Source organism: Coloeus monedula (assembly GCF_965178545.1).
Source record: "Coloeus monedula genome assembly, chromosome: Z".
Classification (NCBI taxonomy): domain Eukaryota; kingdom Metazoa; phylum Chordata; class Aves; order Passeriformes; family Corvidae; genus Coloeus; species Coloeus monedula.
Genome location: NC_138822.1, coordinates 61698753 through 61718035, shown reverse-complemented (window position 1 = coordinate 61718035; position 19283 = coordinate 61698753). Strand labels below are relative to the sequence as shown.

The 19283-nt window shown below is 40.0% G+C and overlaps 1 protein-coding gene across 4 annotated transcripts in view; it reads left to right on the top strand.

Moving 5' to 3' along the window:
• Positions 1-19283, top strand: part of LHFPL2 (LHFPL tetraspan subfamily member 2) — a 121114-nt gene that overhangs the window by 88178 nt on the left and 13653 nt on the right. For 3 of the 4 annotated variants that reach the window (XM_082302171.1, XM_082302170.1, XM_082302172.1), the window contains one exon: positions 14651-15429. In XM_082302171.1, coding sequence (XP_082158297.1) covers positions 15000-15429 — 430 coding nt within the window. In that variant the 5' untranslated portion in view covers positions 14651-14999. The remainder of the gene's footprint in view (positions 1-14650; positions 15430-19283) is intronic. The other variant, XM_082302173.1, reaches the window with a different exon arrangement.

The following is a 19283-nucleotide window of genomic DNA, read 5'->3' as shown; positions in this document are numbered from 1 at the left end:
TTTTAGTATTGTCAGACTTAAAAATCTGTTCTATGCTTAATTTTATCAAATTAAACATGAATATTTTTTTAAAACTATGTTCTTTGTATGCTACCTCACTTCATCAACCAAGGTATAGTATATTCTTACAATCACATGCTTTTCAAAAATGTGCAGTATCCCCAGTTTTTCACTATTAATGCAAACACAACTTACATCTACCAAGACAGAGATGGAGAAAAGGCAAATTGAGGTTTTCTCTGTTAATTGTTTGCATCCTTCATTTGTCTTATAAAGGAATTGCTTTTTCATGCACGGTAAGTGTACATAAGTACACTGCCAACAAACCTAAATGAATGCTTTTTTCCTCTGCTGTCTTAGAAAGCAAATGAGGAAATGGACAAGTCATCATTATTTTTCTCAATGCAGTGCTGCTAGACACTTGTTTTTGGATGGTTTCAAAACCAAGCTTAGGGTAATTCCAGCTTTCTGAGCAGTATTAGTATTTGCTCATCATGATCTTCAGGGCATGACTCTGCAGAGTGAAGGGAAACTTCTGTTAACCCTAGCAGCTCTTGAAAGCTATGATCCCTCAGTTACAAGACTTTCAATGGCAGCTTTAGGAAACTGGATTATTTGGACTTTGATTGCGGGATGATGTATCCAGATTTAGCATAACGCAAGTTGTCTTCAGCAGTGTTCTTCTGTGCATTTTTTCATTGTATTTTCAGGAGGCAAAATATAATTTAAATTGCACAGAGGGATCGCTGCCTGCTTGAAGACCCTTCTTGGTCTTCTCCTCCCAAAGAAATAGTATTTTAAACTTTGGCATTTAACATGTCATTCTAAAGAAACAGTCCATTAAAAGGTTAGACTTACTTCCATAATCTCATGTTCCTCATGATTTTAAGGGAATTGCTTATAAGAGTTCATAGGTTTCCTGTTTCTTGGTCTTAGTTGAGTAAGGGTTGGTTCTTTTACCCTCCAGCACTACATTCTTCAATATTGAAATGTTACTGATGTTTGATAAATTTCAGTCTTTTATATTAAACTTCTTATTACAACTTCCCCAAGAGTTTTTAAAGGTTAAGCAGTGACTGACCATTCTTTTGCACACATTTAAATTATCTGCCATTCTTTTACAGCTTCTTATAAAATTCAGCATCACTTTTCCTAGGTCATCATTTAACATTTGTATTACAAGACTTCTGGTAACGTCACTTTTTGTGCTGGTGACTGCTGAAAAGAATCTGTAAGATGCTAGGACACCTTCTTGTGTCAGATCTTCCCCAGCTCAGGCAGACTTTATTTTTGCTCCAGTGTTGTCAAGACGTGGTGGTGCTGCTGAGCTGGCCTGCTGGGTTTTCTTGGGGAATGGCACGGGCTTTCTGAGTTGGCTGTAAGCAGCAAGAGTCTTGGAGTATGAACGAGCTATCAGTCTCCACACAGGCACAGTAGAATGTCCAACATTCCTATTGTTCCTCTTCATATTGTAGCACACTGTTATTGTCTCTGATTACAGTAAAACTGCACTGACCTTCCCTTATGCATGCAGCGTTCCTGTACAGGTTATTGTAACAGCCTGTGTTTTCATTCCCATAGTGTGCTTTGTTCCACCATGCTCTTCCTCTCACCAGCTGGTTCCTATTTATTTATTTTCTTTTAAACTGTATTTGCATAAAGAAATGGATGTTTTGCTGTTGCTTTGCTTCCTCACCACTTGCAACTGCTCCAGATTTATTTTTAGTATTTCACCTTATCTCTTCCTTGCATTTGCTTGTGGTTTAAGTACTTTCTGCTTATTGTTTCTTTTTATAGCTTCCTGTGAAAAAAAACCAAACCCTTAAACAAAAATATGAGTTTGAAAACAAGGGAGAGGATTGTTTTACTAGGTATGACTGTGACCAGCATGCTAATTTTACTTTTCAGACACACACATCTGATCTAACCTAACCGGTCATGTTTGTTTGTTTGTTTGACAACAAACCAACCAACTAGACCATTTGTATATGATCTTGTTGTAACAGGTCATAAAAAAGCCAAAATTTGGTACACAGAAGTTTTTCCACATTTGGGGAAAGGAGCTATGTGCATTTTTGTTCTTTCAGCATATTTTATTGCAGTTTCTACTGTTTTAAGCCCTCTTGCATACAAGACAGTGTCTGTGGAATACAGAGGATTGGGGTGTGCACATCCTGCGAGTGGTATTTGGTTCCAGTGCAGTGCTACTGTACAATTTCTGCAGTTTCTTATTTCAGCCTGCAGCTGGGAGACAAGCTACTGAGCATATTCTAGGTAAAAGGACTAAGACTCTTGAGAATTTTTCTGATAATTTGTTAAACACCCTGCAGTGAATACTGATGCTCTTCTTTTGTAACTCTCTGTATTTTGTAAAAGCATTGGAGAGTTCAGTACAGCTACAAGGTCACACTGCCAAGGTCATGATCATGATGAGCAAATACAAATATTGCTTATAGGGCAGGAATCGCCCTAAGTTTGGTTTTGAAACTGTACAACAATAAGTAATATTAATAAACACCATACTAAGAAAGAAGAATAAAAAATGATAACTTTGCCATCTAATATCTTCTGCTTTCTATGTTCCCTTTCACTAAATAGGATAGCAGATTTTGATTGTAGTAAAAAAGGAACAAAGTAGTTCTTTCCTTTTTTTGGAAAAAACATGCACAGTAAACAAATGTGAGTGTTCTTGAAGCCAATGACACACACCTTGAACACAGAGGAACACAACTGCCACCATTTGTGGCATCTCCTGCACTAATTGGTCTCTTCCAGTCCAGAGAAAATGGAATTTTCTGTGAATTTTGGTGAAAGATAAGCAATTTTTTCTTGTGCTCTATCCAGAATTACCCAGACAGCATTGTAAAATAATGCTGCAAAACAGGCATCACCTGCTGTGCAGATGACACCAGCAACAAAGCCAGTGGTGACAGCTTCACCATCAAAGACTGGTACATGCTGAGTTTTTCCAAACACAAAGGCAAGCAGCTGATGTGGATCTCAGCCCTATGAGAACCTGCAAGGGCACAGAGCACAAATTGCAGATGTGAGAAGACAGCCTGCTGCCAGGAGGCTGCTGCAGCACTGCTGGCAGCTCTGATCTGGCTGTGCACATGTACCAACTGGCCTTTGGGCGCATCCCCAGGACCATCTGCTCAAAGAGCCTCTCACTTCTGTCTCACAACAAAGCCTTCTTTCTAGGAGAGCTACTGAGGAATCTAGATTTTGCAACAGCAGTTACATCATCTCAAGCAAATTGGTATTTTCACAGCTCAATTCAGATGAGATCATTACCCAAATGATGAGTCAATCCCGTTAAATCTTTTGTTCTGGCTGTGCTGCAAATAGACCAGGCTGCACCAAAAAGCTTTGAGAGCTTTTTTCTGTTACTCCTGCCATTGTGAAAGCTCAGGGAAAAAGTGATCACACAAGCAAGGACTCAGACGCTTCATTCAGCCTTGTTGAGTTTTGGTTTTTACCTTAGTGATTTCTGGTTTACCCTAGTAAAGTGAATGCAGTGTACACCAACCAGTGTATTCTTGGAATTTATCCTATGCAAAACACCAGATGGATGAATTAAATTGTAAAAGGTAAACAATATCCCAAAAGAAACAATCCCTTATTTTTACTAAAGATGGCATTCACTGATCACAGATTAATGAATTTTATTTCCTGTTTCCTGTAGAATTGTATTCTCTGACATAAAGATAAAAAGGGGAGCCTGTTGTGCCATTTTGGCACAAGAGATGGCAAGCTGATGATCTGCAAGTGTTGTAGACACTGCTCATCCAACGGTGCTTGGAGACTTGCAGGGCACTGGATGTACATTGAAGCTGGTTTTCTTCCTGTTTGATTTATTCAGTGGATTATGGAATTTGTTACAGTTTTAGTTTTTTTTCTTAGAGCTGTGAGATGATAACTTTTGAAGTTTACCTTTAATGTAAGTGTTTTTACTGGTTAACTATAAATAAAATAAGAATTTTATCATCCTTAATCTTTTATCTGTCCAAATAGATAAATCTCCTGATTTGACTTTTATTCGGGAAGAATATAGTTATTTCATAAGGATAGAATGTTTCCAAGATTTTTTGTTACATATATATATATATATATATACACAAGAGAAAACTTCAGCTGTGTCAGATAGCAAAGCAAGATTTTACACATTGTTGGAGATCTGAAGTTTAATAATGGGTAGCAGTCATTGGAAAACTTTTCAGTACATTAGGCAATGCTTCACTAGAAAAAAACTTCAAAAATCCCCCCCAAGCCTGTTTTATAGATTATAGTGTTGGTCTTTCTGCCTGCATGTTTTTGTCTTCTCTATGTTTAAGTAGTCTATTTTGATTTGTTTTCTTTATTTTCTCTCCCTTGATGCTTTGGACATGTCATAACTCTTTGCTCAAAAGTGAGAAAACATTGGGCTAAGCATCTTGGAAAAAAACCAAGCAAACCAAAAACCAGAGAAAATACGGTTTGTTTAATATTCTGGTTTGGCTAAAATGGTTTTGCTTATTTGATTGCATTATCTGAACTTTTAATTCTGCAATCTTAACATAACCAAATAGACAAAGACTGGCAAAAGAGTATGTCCTGTTCACCTGAGATAAAAGTAAATACTCAAGTAGGAATTTTGTTCCAGGTTGGGGATTCTGAGTAAAATTCTGATAAGTCTGAATGACCATATTTTTTTTCAACTTTTTACGTGCTATTAATGATTTATTCAAATTTAATTATTTTTGCCTCTGATGAAATGAGTTTGGTTTTAGGAGAGCATTTATTAGGAAACAGAAGATAAAATTTACCATTTGCAACCATTTGTTTTGTAGAACCAGTTAATGCTAGTAATAGTCATTATCAACATACAGAATGCAGTGAGTGCACTGTTTAGAATTGGTTTGAAACAGCAGTTTCCATGATGGACAGTTAATGAAACTGTTTCTTGTACCATACTTTTAATTTTGCCATGAAGTTCTATGCTTACATAGAACTTGAAATGCAACAAGGAGATCTAATAGATAATGTTATATGTAAAGATAATTTTCAGAATTCAGTTAAATGTTTGAAACTTACAGAGCAGACGGATTTCCATAACGCTTGTAGTATGCAGGGACTTTTTTCTTAGTGATAGCTGTCTGTCTGTGCCTTGGGAGATCTTCAGATATGCAGGTTTGATTTTGATTCATTTGCATTTCCCAATGGGAAAGACATAATGAAGAACTTTCCACCTTTTGGCAACAGTACAATTCAATGTCACCCTCCCACTAGTCTGTAGACTGCATTTGCTTTCAAAAGCATTAATGTTGCTGAAAACTGAAAGCAACTAACCAACCCAGCACATAAAAAGGTGGTCTGCTGTGAAGGAAGTCCACTTCCTACAACCTAGTGGGACCTGTGAATATCTGTAGCTTCATCCGCTTCAATGAGGTACATATGTGGGAAATCATCCCCTAAAGATGTTACAAGTAAATTTATGTTCTTCTCTGAAGTACAAGTGGGAAAAGCTAGTCATAGAGGTAAGTGTGTTTCTTTGGAGGTGAATTTCTTTGCAGCTATTGTGCAATGTTGCTGTGGGAATTGCCTATTTCAGCAGTGAATGCTGTAGGAAAAAATCACAGTTTAACTAAGCCATTTCTCAGTGAGCAGAAAATCAAAGTCACTATTGGAAATGTGACCATGTCCACGGTCCACCTTTGTGGAGAAGGAAAAGTACATCTGCATGTGGTGTGTCAGGGCTAGAAATTCAAAGTGACACAGGAACAGCTGAGGTTTGTGTTCAAAGGATGACAAGAAAAGTGTTTGGCACGGTGCGTGACTCTGCAGAGTATATTAAATCCACAAAGTTTTAGGGTTTCTAGTGGCAGCATTTAGGTTCAGTTCCCAGTATTGCTGCAGATTTTGTTACATGAGTGAGGAACATCTCATCCGGAGGACTGGGATGGTTATTTATACCTTCTTCCTTTTGTTTTGCCTGTGTATTTATATGGCAGTAAGGTGGATCATTACCAGACCTATATGCATATCCCCACACAGGTCCAGTTTTAGTTTGCACCATTAAGTGCTTCTGTGACACAAACCACATGATATCAGAGATAGAGGCATCACAGCATTTTCAGAGAAAGTCAAGCCGAGAAAGATGCACTTTTCTCCCCCTCTACAAACATTGATTTTCATGGTTGTACACATTTTAAGGACAGAAAAGGACAGTTAACATTATCTAGTCTAGCAAGTCAAATTGAAATAAAACAAGCCAGAATTTTGCACATGGCTCAGCTTCTTGAAGTATCTCCAATCTTGGCTATAGAATTAAACGCAGTTGCTGAAATAAATCATCTGTTTATTTTTGCTTCTTGCTCTAAAATGGGGTTTCCAGAATTTCAGTTATTAGTCTAGATTTTTCCAAGCTCTTTGCAGTGAGCTTCCATTTTAGAGATCCCAACTGAACACAACATTCCTGTAATTATTGATAAATGAAATATGCAGTGCTGAAAATATTTCAGTTCTTCTCTCTTTGGCCATAGTCAAGAGGTTATCCATTAATAACAACTAAAGCTCATATTCAGCAGATGCGCACACAGATATGCCAGTTTCTGAGTACATTGCCTTTTCCTGGATAAGGGGTTTCTCGTGCACTCTTTTCAAGTTTACTATTATATGTGGTGCCTAGATACTTCAGACATCCTTGCCAGTATAGAAACATGGCAACTCTAATCCATGACAACCCTTTTCAGTTACTTGAGCTACCACTGGTTCTCCTCAGTACAAGTACAATGAAAAGTCACAGTAAGGGTGTTCCTGTAATGTACACAAGTTTTATGCATTACTGTGCTGAGCTGCTTGTCTGTATTGATTATTTCTGAAGAATGTTTTACTTTCAGTTTGCATTAAGAAGAAGAAAAATTATTACATACATTTTGAGACAAGAAAGATTCTCCATCTCAACACTCACTGGTATCGTAGCAGGTAGCTTGCTGTGCAAAGATCCTGTTATGCCAAAAGTTTGTTCTTTCCTTGCTGTGTGAGTGTCACACATCATAAACCTGGGAGCAGTCGATACTTGTGAGGTGTCTTTCTCTTTAGTGGCATTCTGGAAGGACTGACGTACAAGATTGTTTACAGGCATTTGCAGTGAGTAACAGTGCAAACACCTCTGGGTCCTTCCGCTCTCAAAGGTCAGTCCTTGGGTCTACAGCCTCAGATGTTGTCTCAGCTGAAGAATGACCCACCCCTGGCTGCTCAGACAGGCTGCAGAGCCATAACCTTTGTGGTTGCTCTGCTAACAGAGCCACAAATGTGAAAGGAGATACTGCAATGGCTTCCTTTTGGGAATTAACTGAAGTGATGTTTCCTTGATTCAAGGAACCAAGGCTGTTTGCAGGGCTGTCTGCTTTGGCAAAGGCAAATGAAAAGCCCAGTATGGTATCCCATGTTGGCCTAACTTCAATAGGCACATCCCATAGGTCCTTTCTCTTAAGCTTGTTTGTCTAAAACAGCTTCTCTTCCCTCCAGTTTGAGAGGCTGTTCCTTCCTAAACAATCCTCAGATCTTTGATCTGCTGTGTTTGTTAGGCTTTTCCTGAGCTAGTATTGTCTTTTTAGTAAGCAATTCCCTAGTTTGCTGAGAAGTGTCACAACTGAGTCATTCTTTCCTTTCCTACCTGTTTTTCTCACTAGTCTCATATTACACAATAACCAACATATTAGTATAATAAATATCTTAATACAATATTAATAAATTATTAAGAGTAGTTCCAAATCTGTCACAATGAACTCATGGGAGTGAACTGTTTTTTACAACAACCACAGATTCCAAGTGGTTTTGTTCTGATGCTCTAGCTTATGCATACACTATTAAATATTTAAATAGACATAGTCTGGCTCCCTTTTAAAGTAAAAATCCTTTGTATAAAAATAGCAAGGATTTGTTACTACCAAATATTAGTAGTTCCTTCCTTCTGACTTCCCATTTTCCTCCTAACCTCCTTTTTTTTCTGATCAGACTCCTTTAGAAGCTGTAGTTAGGAGTTGTAAGAAGTAATCACAACACAATGAATATTCAAGTCTGCTTGACAGGTGTGATAATGTAGGTAACCAAAAGAGGGGGTTTCAGCCGAGACTTTTGAAGATTGAGACTTCAGTGAGCTAGTGAGAAATCAAAGTAGGAAAGGAAACTCATGATTCCGCTCCCAGTTGGTAAATTCCTGAGCAGTTAGACTATCACTAATTGTAGCCAAGATTGCTCCCTTAGTGATGATTTTTGATGTGATGTGTAGTTTTCTCCTGAGAAGCAACAATAGAAATACTACACATTAACTTTTCTTAACATTGTAGGCTTTAATAAATTTTGGAATTACAGAGGATTTCAAGTAAATTTTCAAAACACAATGTAATGGCTGCAGAGTTAAGGAATTTTGTAAGTCAATAAATACAGAGCAATGGAACAAATCTCCAGCTTGAGAGTTTGTGGTTCAGAGGCAATGATGGAAATCTGAGTTAGCTTGATCCCTTCTTAGTGGGGGCGGGCAATAAGCAAAGTTTTGTCTGGATAAGGAAAGAGGGAAATGAATTCTGTGTTTAAACCTCCCCTGCAGTTGGTCTGAAAATTTGGAAACTTTCATTCTTGTAGTGATTTCTCAGTGATGTATTGACCCCATTAAAGTCAGTGGGAGTTTTGCCATGGCTTTTAATGAGGTCAGAAAAAGAATAGTACATTTCAACTGCTCTTTTTTTAAAAGTTGGAAAGAAGTTTTATATTTGTTTCTTTTACAGTGATGTATTCTAGAAACAAATCCACCTGTAATTAGATGGCATACTCCACATCATTTGCAAGATGGAATGGGATAAACATCATGTCTAGCTTCAGGAGACCAACAGTCACTGTCAGAATTCTTTTATTTTGTTCTATATATTTATTTTTCACTTATTGTTGTACATAATATTTGGGCACATGAGGGATAGTTTAATTTAAATTTTGCATCTACATTCCTTTGGTAGGGAGAGGCTGAAGTAAACAGGGCAGTTCAAAGGACAGACAAGGAAATAGAAATTTGATTAGCATACTTCGGTGAGTTTTGGCTATTTTGAAAAATATTTTAGTTTTCCATTTCACATCTTATATTGTGCCAGCAGGAACATCATCATAAGTCTACATTCCTTCCATTACCAGTGAAATTAATCTGTTTAGTCTGATGTGTTTTCAACCACCTGCCACAATAATGCACTCATTAATACACCTGTGCAGGTTTAGAATGGTCAAATATTCATGAGATATGCAAATGTTCACTCTAATTCAAAAGTGGAGACTTATCAAAACTTTGCTCTTTGTTCTTCAACTAAAAAGGTCTGCTCTGGAATGTTGTTTAGGTAGGCAATAATTTGATGAAAATACGTAGGTCAATGGAGAATCCTTTGCTTATTCTCTGCTATTTGTCTGAAGTTGTGCAACCACTTCAGCTTTAAAGCACCTTCTCCTGTTTTGTTATCTGACACTGAGTGTTTTTGATAACTTTGAAATGTGTTATATTTAAAAAAACAAAGGAAAGGCACAATGAAGTGTCCTTCCCTCTTTTTGGTCCAGGTGCTTCCTGTGGTGAGTATGCAGTGCTTATCAGAAACCAGTGCCAGCAGAGCTCCTTGTGGTCTGCACAGAGAGCCTGCACCAAACTTTTTGGGACAGCTGGTCTTTCCTTAAGTACTAATCCTTGTCCCTGTTCTCTTGTGACAGAGGAATGTGATGATTGTACCTTTTCTTACGTTTGCAAGTCACCTCTAATTGTGTGGGGTAGAAATGCAGAGGTGCACCTTTCTATCTCCTGAGAAATGCTGCTTGGTATCCACTCCACTACTTTGAAGACTGATTGGATGTTGGCAGAAACCTGCCATCTCCTGCTGAACAGCAGTTCCTGTAAGAATGGTGAGAGGACCAAGTGGGAGGAGAATTTTATTTACCAACATTTATCACTTATCCAGAAAATGAACCGTATCTAGTGCTCATACCACACTGTCTTAAGTGCAGTCCCTCTTACCTCAGTGGTTTGATGGCTGCCTCATTCTGCCAGGCAGGGTGAGCTCACAATTGAATAGTTTGCTTGTTCAATAACACCTAAGAATGGAAGCTTCTTAAAGTGGGAGCTCCTGTCAACCTGAGTGGGGGTCAGCTTGAGGTAATTGAGTCTTAGTGTGTGAGCCTCTTTCTGTTTGTTTTAAATAGTGGGTCAACACCAACACAAGTAGGAGCCACTTCCACTCTCATAGTTCAAAGCATATTGAGAGAGTTTATAACTGCTAATGAACAACATTCCAGAGAAAGCAGTACCCAAGCTTCCAAGATTTGCACATTTTGGGTTATGAGATGCTCAAGTTTGTGTATTGTAAACAAGGTTTAGAAACTCCTCCATGTAGTTGTACTTTGGACCCCAACAAACTTTAGAAGAAAATGTCTAACTGTGCTTGGATTTATTTTGTAAACTGGGATGGCTTCAGCAGTCTGTGTGGCCTTCCATTCAGCTGTTTGCTTAAGCCAAGCCAAAAGCCACTTATCTAAAGATGATTTATTCTCACTCTTGAGCTGACAGAACTGGGCTGGAAAGGGCAAAAGCTGAATCATAAGCCACTGACTTCAGTCAAATCGTAAGGGGAGCATGAAGGACTGGTCATAACATTGTTCTGCAAGGTACTTGTGGTGCTCTTGTACACTGCTTGTGGGACACCTTTTTAAAATAAACAGCTGTGGTATGTGATTGACTCAAATTTGAACTTTGCAGCTGTTCTTTTCTATCTGGCTGGTATGCCAAAGCAAAACCCTGCAGCTCAACATCTTTAAAATCAAAACCTTAATTCAAATATTATAATTTGGATCAGCTTCTCACTTTCTGGTTTTGGCAGTAAGCAAAATGGAGGCAATTTTGTTTCTTTATCTAGTTCAGAAAAATAGATGTTGTTTATATACTTTGAATATAGACGTACTGTGTAGTAAAAGACAATAGTTGAGTAGTCCTAGCTAGAGATGTGAAAGTATGACTGGAGGCAGTGTATCTGGCTGTTAAAATTGAATCTGAAGAGAAAGAAAGTTTTAGCAATGTTTTACGTTGGTTTGATTTGTTAGATTAAAACAGCCAAAAGAATTTTGCGTTTGAGAACTCTTATTCTCTTTGGATGTTTTGAGGATTTGATGTTTTCGTTGACATCTATTCACCATGTTAGACATCACTTAATGCAGTGAGCATGAGCAGGGTTCTGGTAGCCAGGTAAATGAGGCTGAAGGTTTAGTTTTGACCCATCCAAGAGCTGTGCTGTCCAGACAAGGAATGTGGATTACATGGTGGGCCAGAATGGCACCGCCAAGACCCTCATGCTGCCATGGTGTGTGGCTCAAATGAGCACTTGCTGTGCAGGGCTGTTTCCAAGCATAGATGGCCTCCTTCCACACCAGTGTTGTTGAATGTAACAGTAAAAATAGGGGGAGGCCCAAATGAGTACGGGGTGAGGCTACTTTTTGTAATCTGCTTCTTCAGCGAGAATTACTTCGAATGAGTTAATACCAAAAGGGTTAAAGAACCACTGTGTATTTTGAATCTGGGTTGTCAAAGCAAATATTTTGACAGTCAGTCAGAAGTGGATACTGAGTGGCATGCCGTGAAGAACATACGGTTCTGTCATGGAAAAAACTTGTTGAGGGATGGGAAACTGAGAGGAGGAATAAACAGCTAGTTTTCAGCCTTGCAAGGGCCTGGTTTGAGTTTCTGCTGAGCAAAAATAATAAAAAAAAAAGCAGGGGGTGAGCAGAGTGAAGCTTCATGAGGCACAGTTGTTTAGCACAGCCTGTAGCTGGAAAGGCTTCCATGTATGGCACAGACATATTGTTGGAGCTGCATGAGAGATGGTTAGGTTCATTGTGAAAGCCACAGAGGGGAGGAGGTTGTTGGAAGGAGAAGAGGGAAGAGGTTCTTGGGGAGAAAAGGTTACCTACATAAATCTGACTGAACTGGAATTTGTCTTCAGTACTACTTTCTTTACTAAGTCTCAGAAAGAAATGCCTCTGCCCCTCCTCTGGGCTCACCATCCTACTGTATATGTCTTTGTCTGCCTGACAAAAAGGACTTGTAGGTGAATGGTACTCTCATTTCAGCACCTCACTAGTGCAACAAAAAGCTTATGCAGAAGTTCTCCCATGGATAAGGGTACATTGGCATGTGTATTGGCTCTTGGTATATTTTGCACCAGAATAAAGCATCATTACCTCAGAAAAGCTGAATTGTACAGATTTTATTCAAAACTAGAGTATTTTCAGTTGAGCTGTAGTTCTCAATGACATCTACTACCTAACTTTTAGATGCTGCAAAGTTTCCCTTAGCTGCACAACAGGGAAGTGAACTCCTGAGATTTGACATGACCTCCATGTCAGCTTAGACCGGCTATTTTGCTCATGCAGTGACTTTTCTGGAGATACTGTCTTAAAATCTTCCTGTGATTTATTGTGCTTACATTTCAGTTGGGAAAGAACCCCATGGTCTTTTCTTCTAGTACAGCATCACATGTTTGTTATCAGTGATACGTTTTTATGGCTGCCAGTGTTCATCTAGAATTTCCACCTACCTAAGTAAATACGAACTTTGTTTTCATCTGTGTTCCATAAATGGTGTTTTATATTCAGCAGTACAGAGTCAGCAGTAACAGCCATTATGGGTGTTCAGCTCTTATGTCCCTTCCACCTCACTGAAAAGCCTTGAATTACAAAGATGAGGAGTTCATATGAGTGCAATTCTTGCAGAAAAATACAGATTTGAGAGCTTTTTGGAGCATCTTTCAGAAAAATAAAGATATTTTCAATTAAATTCTCTTTAATCACGTAGATGACATCAGAAGAATGTAGATTTGTAGTGGACATTTCCTACATTCCAATCATTATTTAAAGTGGAACTACTGGGCAAATTAAGTTTCTTTGGCAGGCTGACACTTCAGCTCTCTGTTATTACAAAGGGTGTATTCAAGTCATTAGTACATCAGGTTGCTTGAAAACTTAATGCTCACTGCCCTCCCGCCCCCCCCCCCCAAAAAAGGAAATTAGTGGAACTGTTCTCCCAGTATGACTAAAAGCCCTTTTTTAAGGCAATGCCAAAACACTGAACTACAGGAGACAAATTCTGTTATTGGCACATCAGCTTTAAGCCTCTTACACCAAAAGAATCTGCAGATCTAGGTGATTCACTACAACTAGTACAAGGGGGAGTAGAAATTGCTGGATGAAATGTTGAATGTGTGAAGTTGTGTGTGTGTGTGTTTCATTTTGTATTCAGTGGGACTAATACTTAACCACCCAACTCAGAACTCCTAAGAAATTAAATACCAACCCCATGACAAATGTAAAAACAATAGTGGAGATTACTCTTTTTCTGGCTTCTGGTGACTGCAGCAGCCCAGCAGTGAGGTCCAGATCTGGTTCTTGACTCTTGCCTCCATTTCAATGTCAGTATTTGGCGTTTTGTGAAGAAGACTTGGAAGTGCTACATTTTCATCAGGGAGGGAGCAACATGAGGGCATTTCCTGCTCCCACTCTGCCTTCAGGCAACACTGTTTCAGTTCAAGAGCAGAGGCGTGTGCAATGACCTGTTTGTTATTTTGAGGCCAATATTTGGATAGGAGTTGGAAGTATAGTGATCTCTGCCTCTTGTACTAAGATAAGTGTAACTCTGGGAATGTCATCAGCCACTGTTGAAAGGCAGTGCTATGGCTTGGGGAAAGCCCTGGGGAGCATTTTGCTGCAGTCAACAGGGCTGTGGAAGAGGGGAATTGAGGGGAGTTAGGAAGCTCAAGGCTGACCAGCAACCCCCCTCACTGCGGCTTTTGGCCACTTGGCAGTCGCTTTTCTACAGATTCCTGTTTACAATGGCATAAGTCACCAGAGGCTGCCGGTGTTGGATGAGTTCAGGATGCAGTTCATGATGAGGTGTGTGACATACTTGCAGGCAGATTGTTTTCCTGAAACACTGGTGCAAACCTTGATCCCAAACCCAGGGAGGCACCACTCCTTGCAAAATCCAGGCTTCAAAGGGGTCACCACATCACAGGGTGAGCTGTCTGCAACTGTAATCTTGTTCACCTCCTCTTGAGGCGGGGTTGGCTAAGGTGCAATCAGCAGAAACCCGGAAGGTTGGAACAAGGTTTCTTCGTTGCCCCTTGCGCCTAGGTGCCCACAGCGTGTGGAGCTGTGTTCAGCCTCCGTCCCAAAGGCGGGCTGTGCTGCCTCCCCAAAGTGAAGGCAGGAGCTGCACATCTGTGAAACTGCTTAAACGTGTCCAAACATTTTGCTGGGTGACTGCCAGCACCCTTGGTAATTTGGACCAGAAGAAGATGATGGGGGTGTGGTGGTAGGAGTGGGTGGGACCGCTGGGTGTGTTACTCAGACCTTTGCTCACAAAGTGTTTGACAAACAGCCACCATGGGATAGGGCACAGCAGATACTGTAAGTATTGGCAGTGGAGGGAGATTAATGACTCCCCTGTAACAAATCAGGGAGGTTTCCAGCAGGCTCTGTTTGACCAGCCCTTGTTAGAGCTTTGTATGTTGATGTAAATCTGCACCAGATCTTGGTTTGTTGTGGGGATGGAAATGACTTTTTTCTTACTGCTGATGTGTTTTCTCTTTTCTTGTAGGTGTGTGATGTCGAACAGTGGGCAGTCCTTGTAGCCACCCCCACCAGCCAGCAGTGTCATGTGCCAGTATGAATATTAAGAAAGAAAAGCGTACTTCATAGCTCATCATCCCCAAAAGAAAAAAGGAGGAACTAAACAGAGAGAACAAATGATTGCACTGCTTTCAAAACTTGGGGCTGTTCACTTTTTCTTCTGAGAAGCTTCATCTCAGCCTTTGTGAGAGAGTTGAGTAAATAGAGCAGCCACAGTGATTTTCTTAGGGTCCTTTTTTCCTTTTTTAATTTAATTTTTTCTCTCTTGTGCCTGGATTTTAAGAGTGCTGCACTGATCACAAGCCCTGGACATCAATATGTGTCATGTCATTGTAACGTGTCGGTCGATGCTGTGGACTCTCCTGAGTATCGTGGTGGCTTTCGCAGAGCTCATTGCCTTCATGAGTGCAGACTGGCTGATTGGCAAAGCAAAGCCTTCAAGCTCCGAGGATGTGGACAACAGAACGGGGGGGTCGCAGGAGCCCTACCACCCAACACTGGGCATCTATGGGCGCTGCACCAGGATCTCCCACATGCAGTTCTCTAGACGAGACACACTTTGTGGTCCTTACGCTGAAAACTTCAGTGAGATTGCCAGTGGGTTCTGGCAGGCAACTGCTATTTTCCTAGCCATGGGAATCATGATTCTCTGCACCGTGGCATTTGTGTCTGTCTTTACTATGTGTGTGCAGAGTATTATGAAGAAAAGCATTTTTAATGTCTGTGGGCTACTACAAGGGATTGCAGGTATGTGCACTTTGAGAGCAACTAAAATTTTTAATTTTGGGGTAATTCAGGTGAAGAAATACAACAATTCTGGCCTGCCTGCAGGCAGACTGCATTAGGCAGACCCAAAGCAGTTCTATATGCTGGTGTTTATTCAAACGTAACTGAAATTTATAGCTACACAGCATGTAATACATTGACATTGGCAGCAGAATTGCAGCCTGATGTGTGCCAAAATGAACTGACCGGCATTGCTTTTGTTTGCTGTTCATTTTTTTCCTCTGTTTGAGTTTCTTTCAGTTACAAAAGCTTCTATCCTTTGCTACCAGCAGAGAACAAAGTTAATACTCATATTTAAGGCAGTCTATCTCCCTCTCAATACTTTAGTAGTTTTTCCATGGACTGAAGGCAGTTCCCTCAGTGTCTCAGAGGCTTCACGACTGTGGTGAGAGTAAATGCCACCCCAGAGCTAAGAACTGGTTGAAGTCACACACCCGGTTCCTCCAGCATTTCATGCTAAGCAGCCTTGTTCAAAGCTGTGAGTTTAACAAGTGATACCTTGAGATAAACCTTCCCTTTAGCCAGCTTATTGTTCAGCTGCAGTTACACAGCCCAGTGAGCTTGTCTATTCACTGTCCAAGGGTCAGCTGTGTTTTGCCTGAAAAGATGATTTTGTTCTAGAGATTTGGTGTTTCTGCTTAAACCCATAGATTTTACAGAGATTAAATGATTTAGTAAACCAACCCTGAACAGCCTTAGTTAGAGAAATATTCATTTTTCTGTACTTGCCAGTGAGCTATGGGGAAAACCTGTCTTATACACAGGTTTTCATCTTTTGTGCTCTCTGTGTTTGTGGTCATCTGGAGGAGGAGAGTGATCTTTTGCCCTGCCTCTGGCAGCCCTCAGAGACCTGTGAGGAGGGAGGGAATCAGCAGGGCCACCTCCTCTTTCTCTCTTGATGGTGGTCTTAAGCAGATGGCTTCAATTCACAAAATTATTTAAATACAACAAAAATTAGGTTTTAACTTGTTTTGCTCTAAATATGAATCCAGCTTTCCCCCTTCTCACCTCCACTGAGGTGGTCAAACATCTCTGTGATGGCTATACCTAAACGGGAGACATAATGATAGATACTCAGACCTTTATCTGAAGCTGGATGGTTTCATTTGCTTAGTTGAGACCTAACATAATCCTATTCTAAATGCGCATGGGGAAGTAGGTGAAAACTGACTTTACTGCCTGCTGCAACCCCCTAGAGCCAGCGTTACATGCCAGGGACTGGCTGATGCTGGCTCCTGAAGCACTACCTCGGTGGCTCTCACCATTGTCTACTCCATTTGTCTTCAGTATAGAAGAATAACACTTATTTCGTGTCACCCACAATGTGAGGTTTGTGCTTCTGGAGCAGAATTAGGTCCCTAGATTGGCTAAAGATGCTTCTGTTCATATGATGGCATACAATTAGCATGTCAGGGTCCTTTAGATGAACATGACAGGTTTTGCTGTAGTCACTCCTGGTATACAGAATTTGCCAGAAGCAGTGTGACAAGGCAGCAGCTTGGCAGTGCAGATTAAGTCAGGGGAAGTTGTTAGTTTCTTGCTTTCTTACTCTATACTTCAGAAATAATCCATGAGTATATTTCCAGGAGATGCACTTACTGCTTGTTTTCTTTTGGAAGGGTATTTGTATGGGAGAGATTGCTTAGCAGCATAAATAGATCTTCGGCATGTCAGGTTTGGGTCTTTTGAAAAGATAACTTTACTTACAACTCGGATACCATCTCCAAATACCTAGTCTATCACCTAGGATTAGCAGGTAGTAGGTACTGGTGTCTTAGAATAGCATTCTGGAGACCATGCTTTTGTGAGAAAATACATGGTAAGACAGTTTTATGTTTTATTATCAATCCAGCTGTACACATAATGGGACTTGCAGCCTAAAACATTGAACAATACAGTTGACAAAGCATTTCTTATGTGTTAGGGCATAGATCAGTCCTTCTTGAGTTGTAGTGAGGATGGAAGCACTTCCCTTCTTACAATTCAGACAAATGACACAGCATGAAACTGGGTAGGAGAGAGGTCACCTTACTGAAACCTTGCTATGAGAAGTATGCCTGCCAATATTTACAGCCAGGCATCTCATGGCTCACAACTCATTTTCTTAAGATTAGTTTTATTGGGTCCACTGCTACTTTTGTGCCATTAGCATTACAGCATCTGCTTACTTAGTTGCAATTATTTTCCTTATGACTAATGGTGGCTGCTAATTTCAACTTTCTCAGTTCCTGAGTTTTGAAAAATGCTTAAGCAAGTTGCTCAAGAGGAACTGTTGTCAGCATGGCTAATTCATACAGGGATTAGGATATATAAACTGATGCCCTGACCAGAGAACAAGATATAACCCTGTCTTAATAATTTTAAGCATAACATCATTCTTTCAAATGTGAACAATTGAGTTTTTAATAAGCATAGGAGAAGAATTCACAAAACAATTTTGTTAATCAGCCTGTATCAGTCCAATATTTTCAAGTATGTCAAACATCTCCTTTTCAAAGATGAGATGCACACATTGTAGAGTCATCTACAGGAACTCAGGATCTTGCAGACTTAATCTCATTTAAAATCTCTATATCTTTGCAGTAGAGATTTAATATAATTAAAAACATACAACAACATCATTTATTCCTGGAATTCATCACGACAAAACAATAACAGACACCGGATATATCTTCCCAGTCTAGCAAGATTGGTTGTGGATGATGCCTACGGTGAAATTACAGAACAGAAAGCAACATCTTTTCTGTTATGGCACTTGCACAAATGTGCAAACTCTCATTTAGATCAACAGGAGGAAGCCATGCACATATGTAGACTATGGGGATTTTTAAAAATTATTTTTGTGGCAGAAAATGAGAAATGCAAAGCCGTAAAGGAAAAAAATACGGCTCTTGTTTAAACTCCTGTAATTCCTTTGTTACAGAGCAAGAACTTCTACCACTTACTTTCAGACTGCAGTGCCTTTCATTCTGCAGCTGTAGAAACAGTAATCAGTAGCCCTGGTTTTGGAGATGTTTAAGGATTGTTCCATCTGGATAAGCATCTTTTCTCTGCATTAGAGAGTGCAGAGAACAGAGATGTGTAATTGAATAGATAATTACTATCCAGCAGCAAGAAGACTTTCATTTGTGTGTCTTTTTAGGGAAAGTATTCTACTTTTAGTCTGTGAATCACTTGAAATGCAGATGCTAGAGGAGGAAGGATATTATTACATGCTAACTGACAAGAATCAATTCAAAGTAAATTTTCACAGTAGTCATGTAGCTGTAGGAAGTAAATAATTGGTGATCCCCTACTGACATACCTTGGTATGTCTGCAGTGTAGTTGCGTATGTATTTACGAATCTTATTTGGGCTTGTGTACTTCACTTTGTTGCTAAGTAATATAATATAAACATAGCCTAGCCTCAAAGGAGGGCGAAGAGAGCTTAGGACAGAGCCTAAACCGGGTTCGGCTTCCATCTCTGGTAGTTTCCTTTATGAAGTTCATCATCAACAACTTGGCTTCTTTTATTGGCCTCTGCCATAGCTGGGCAGACAGAACCCCTTCCCCACAGCCAGTGCTGCCTGACTTGCAGCTGAGCCACAATGCACCAGCAGCACCCTGCCTGCACACCCGGAGAGGAAGCTAAATTAGCTGCACCAATATTATCTCAACCACAGAGCTTGAGCAAGCCCCTGTGGTTTTTTGTGGGGAGCTTTGAGCCTGCAAAGGCTTAGGGGAGAGCAGTGGGGAAAGGGAGCTGACATGTCAGGAAGGCGAATGGGTTTGGGAGTTCAGTTTCTTTTACTGGTGTTTTGCCAAGCTGGAGCAG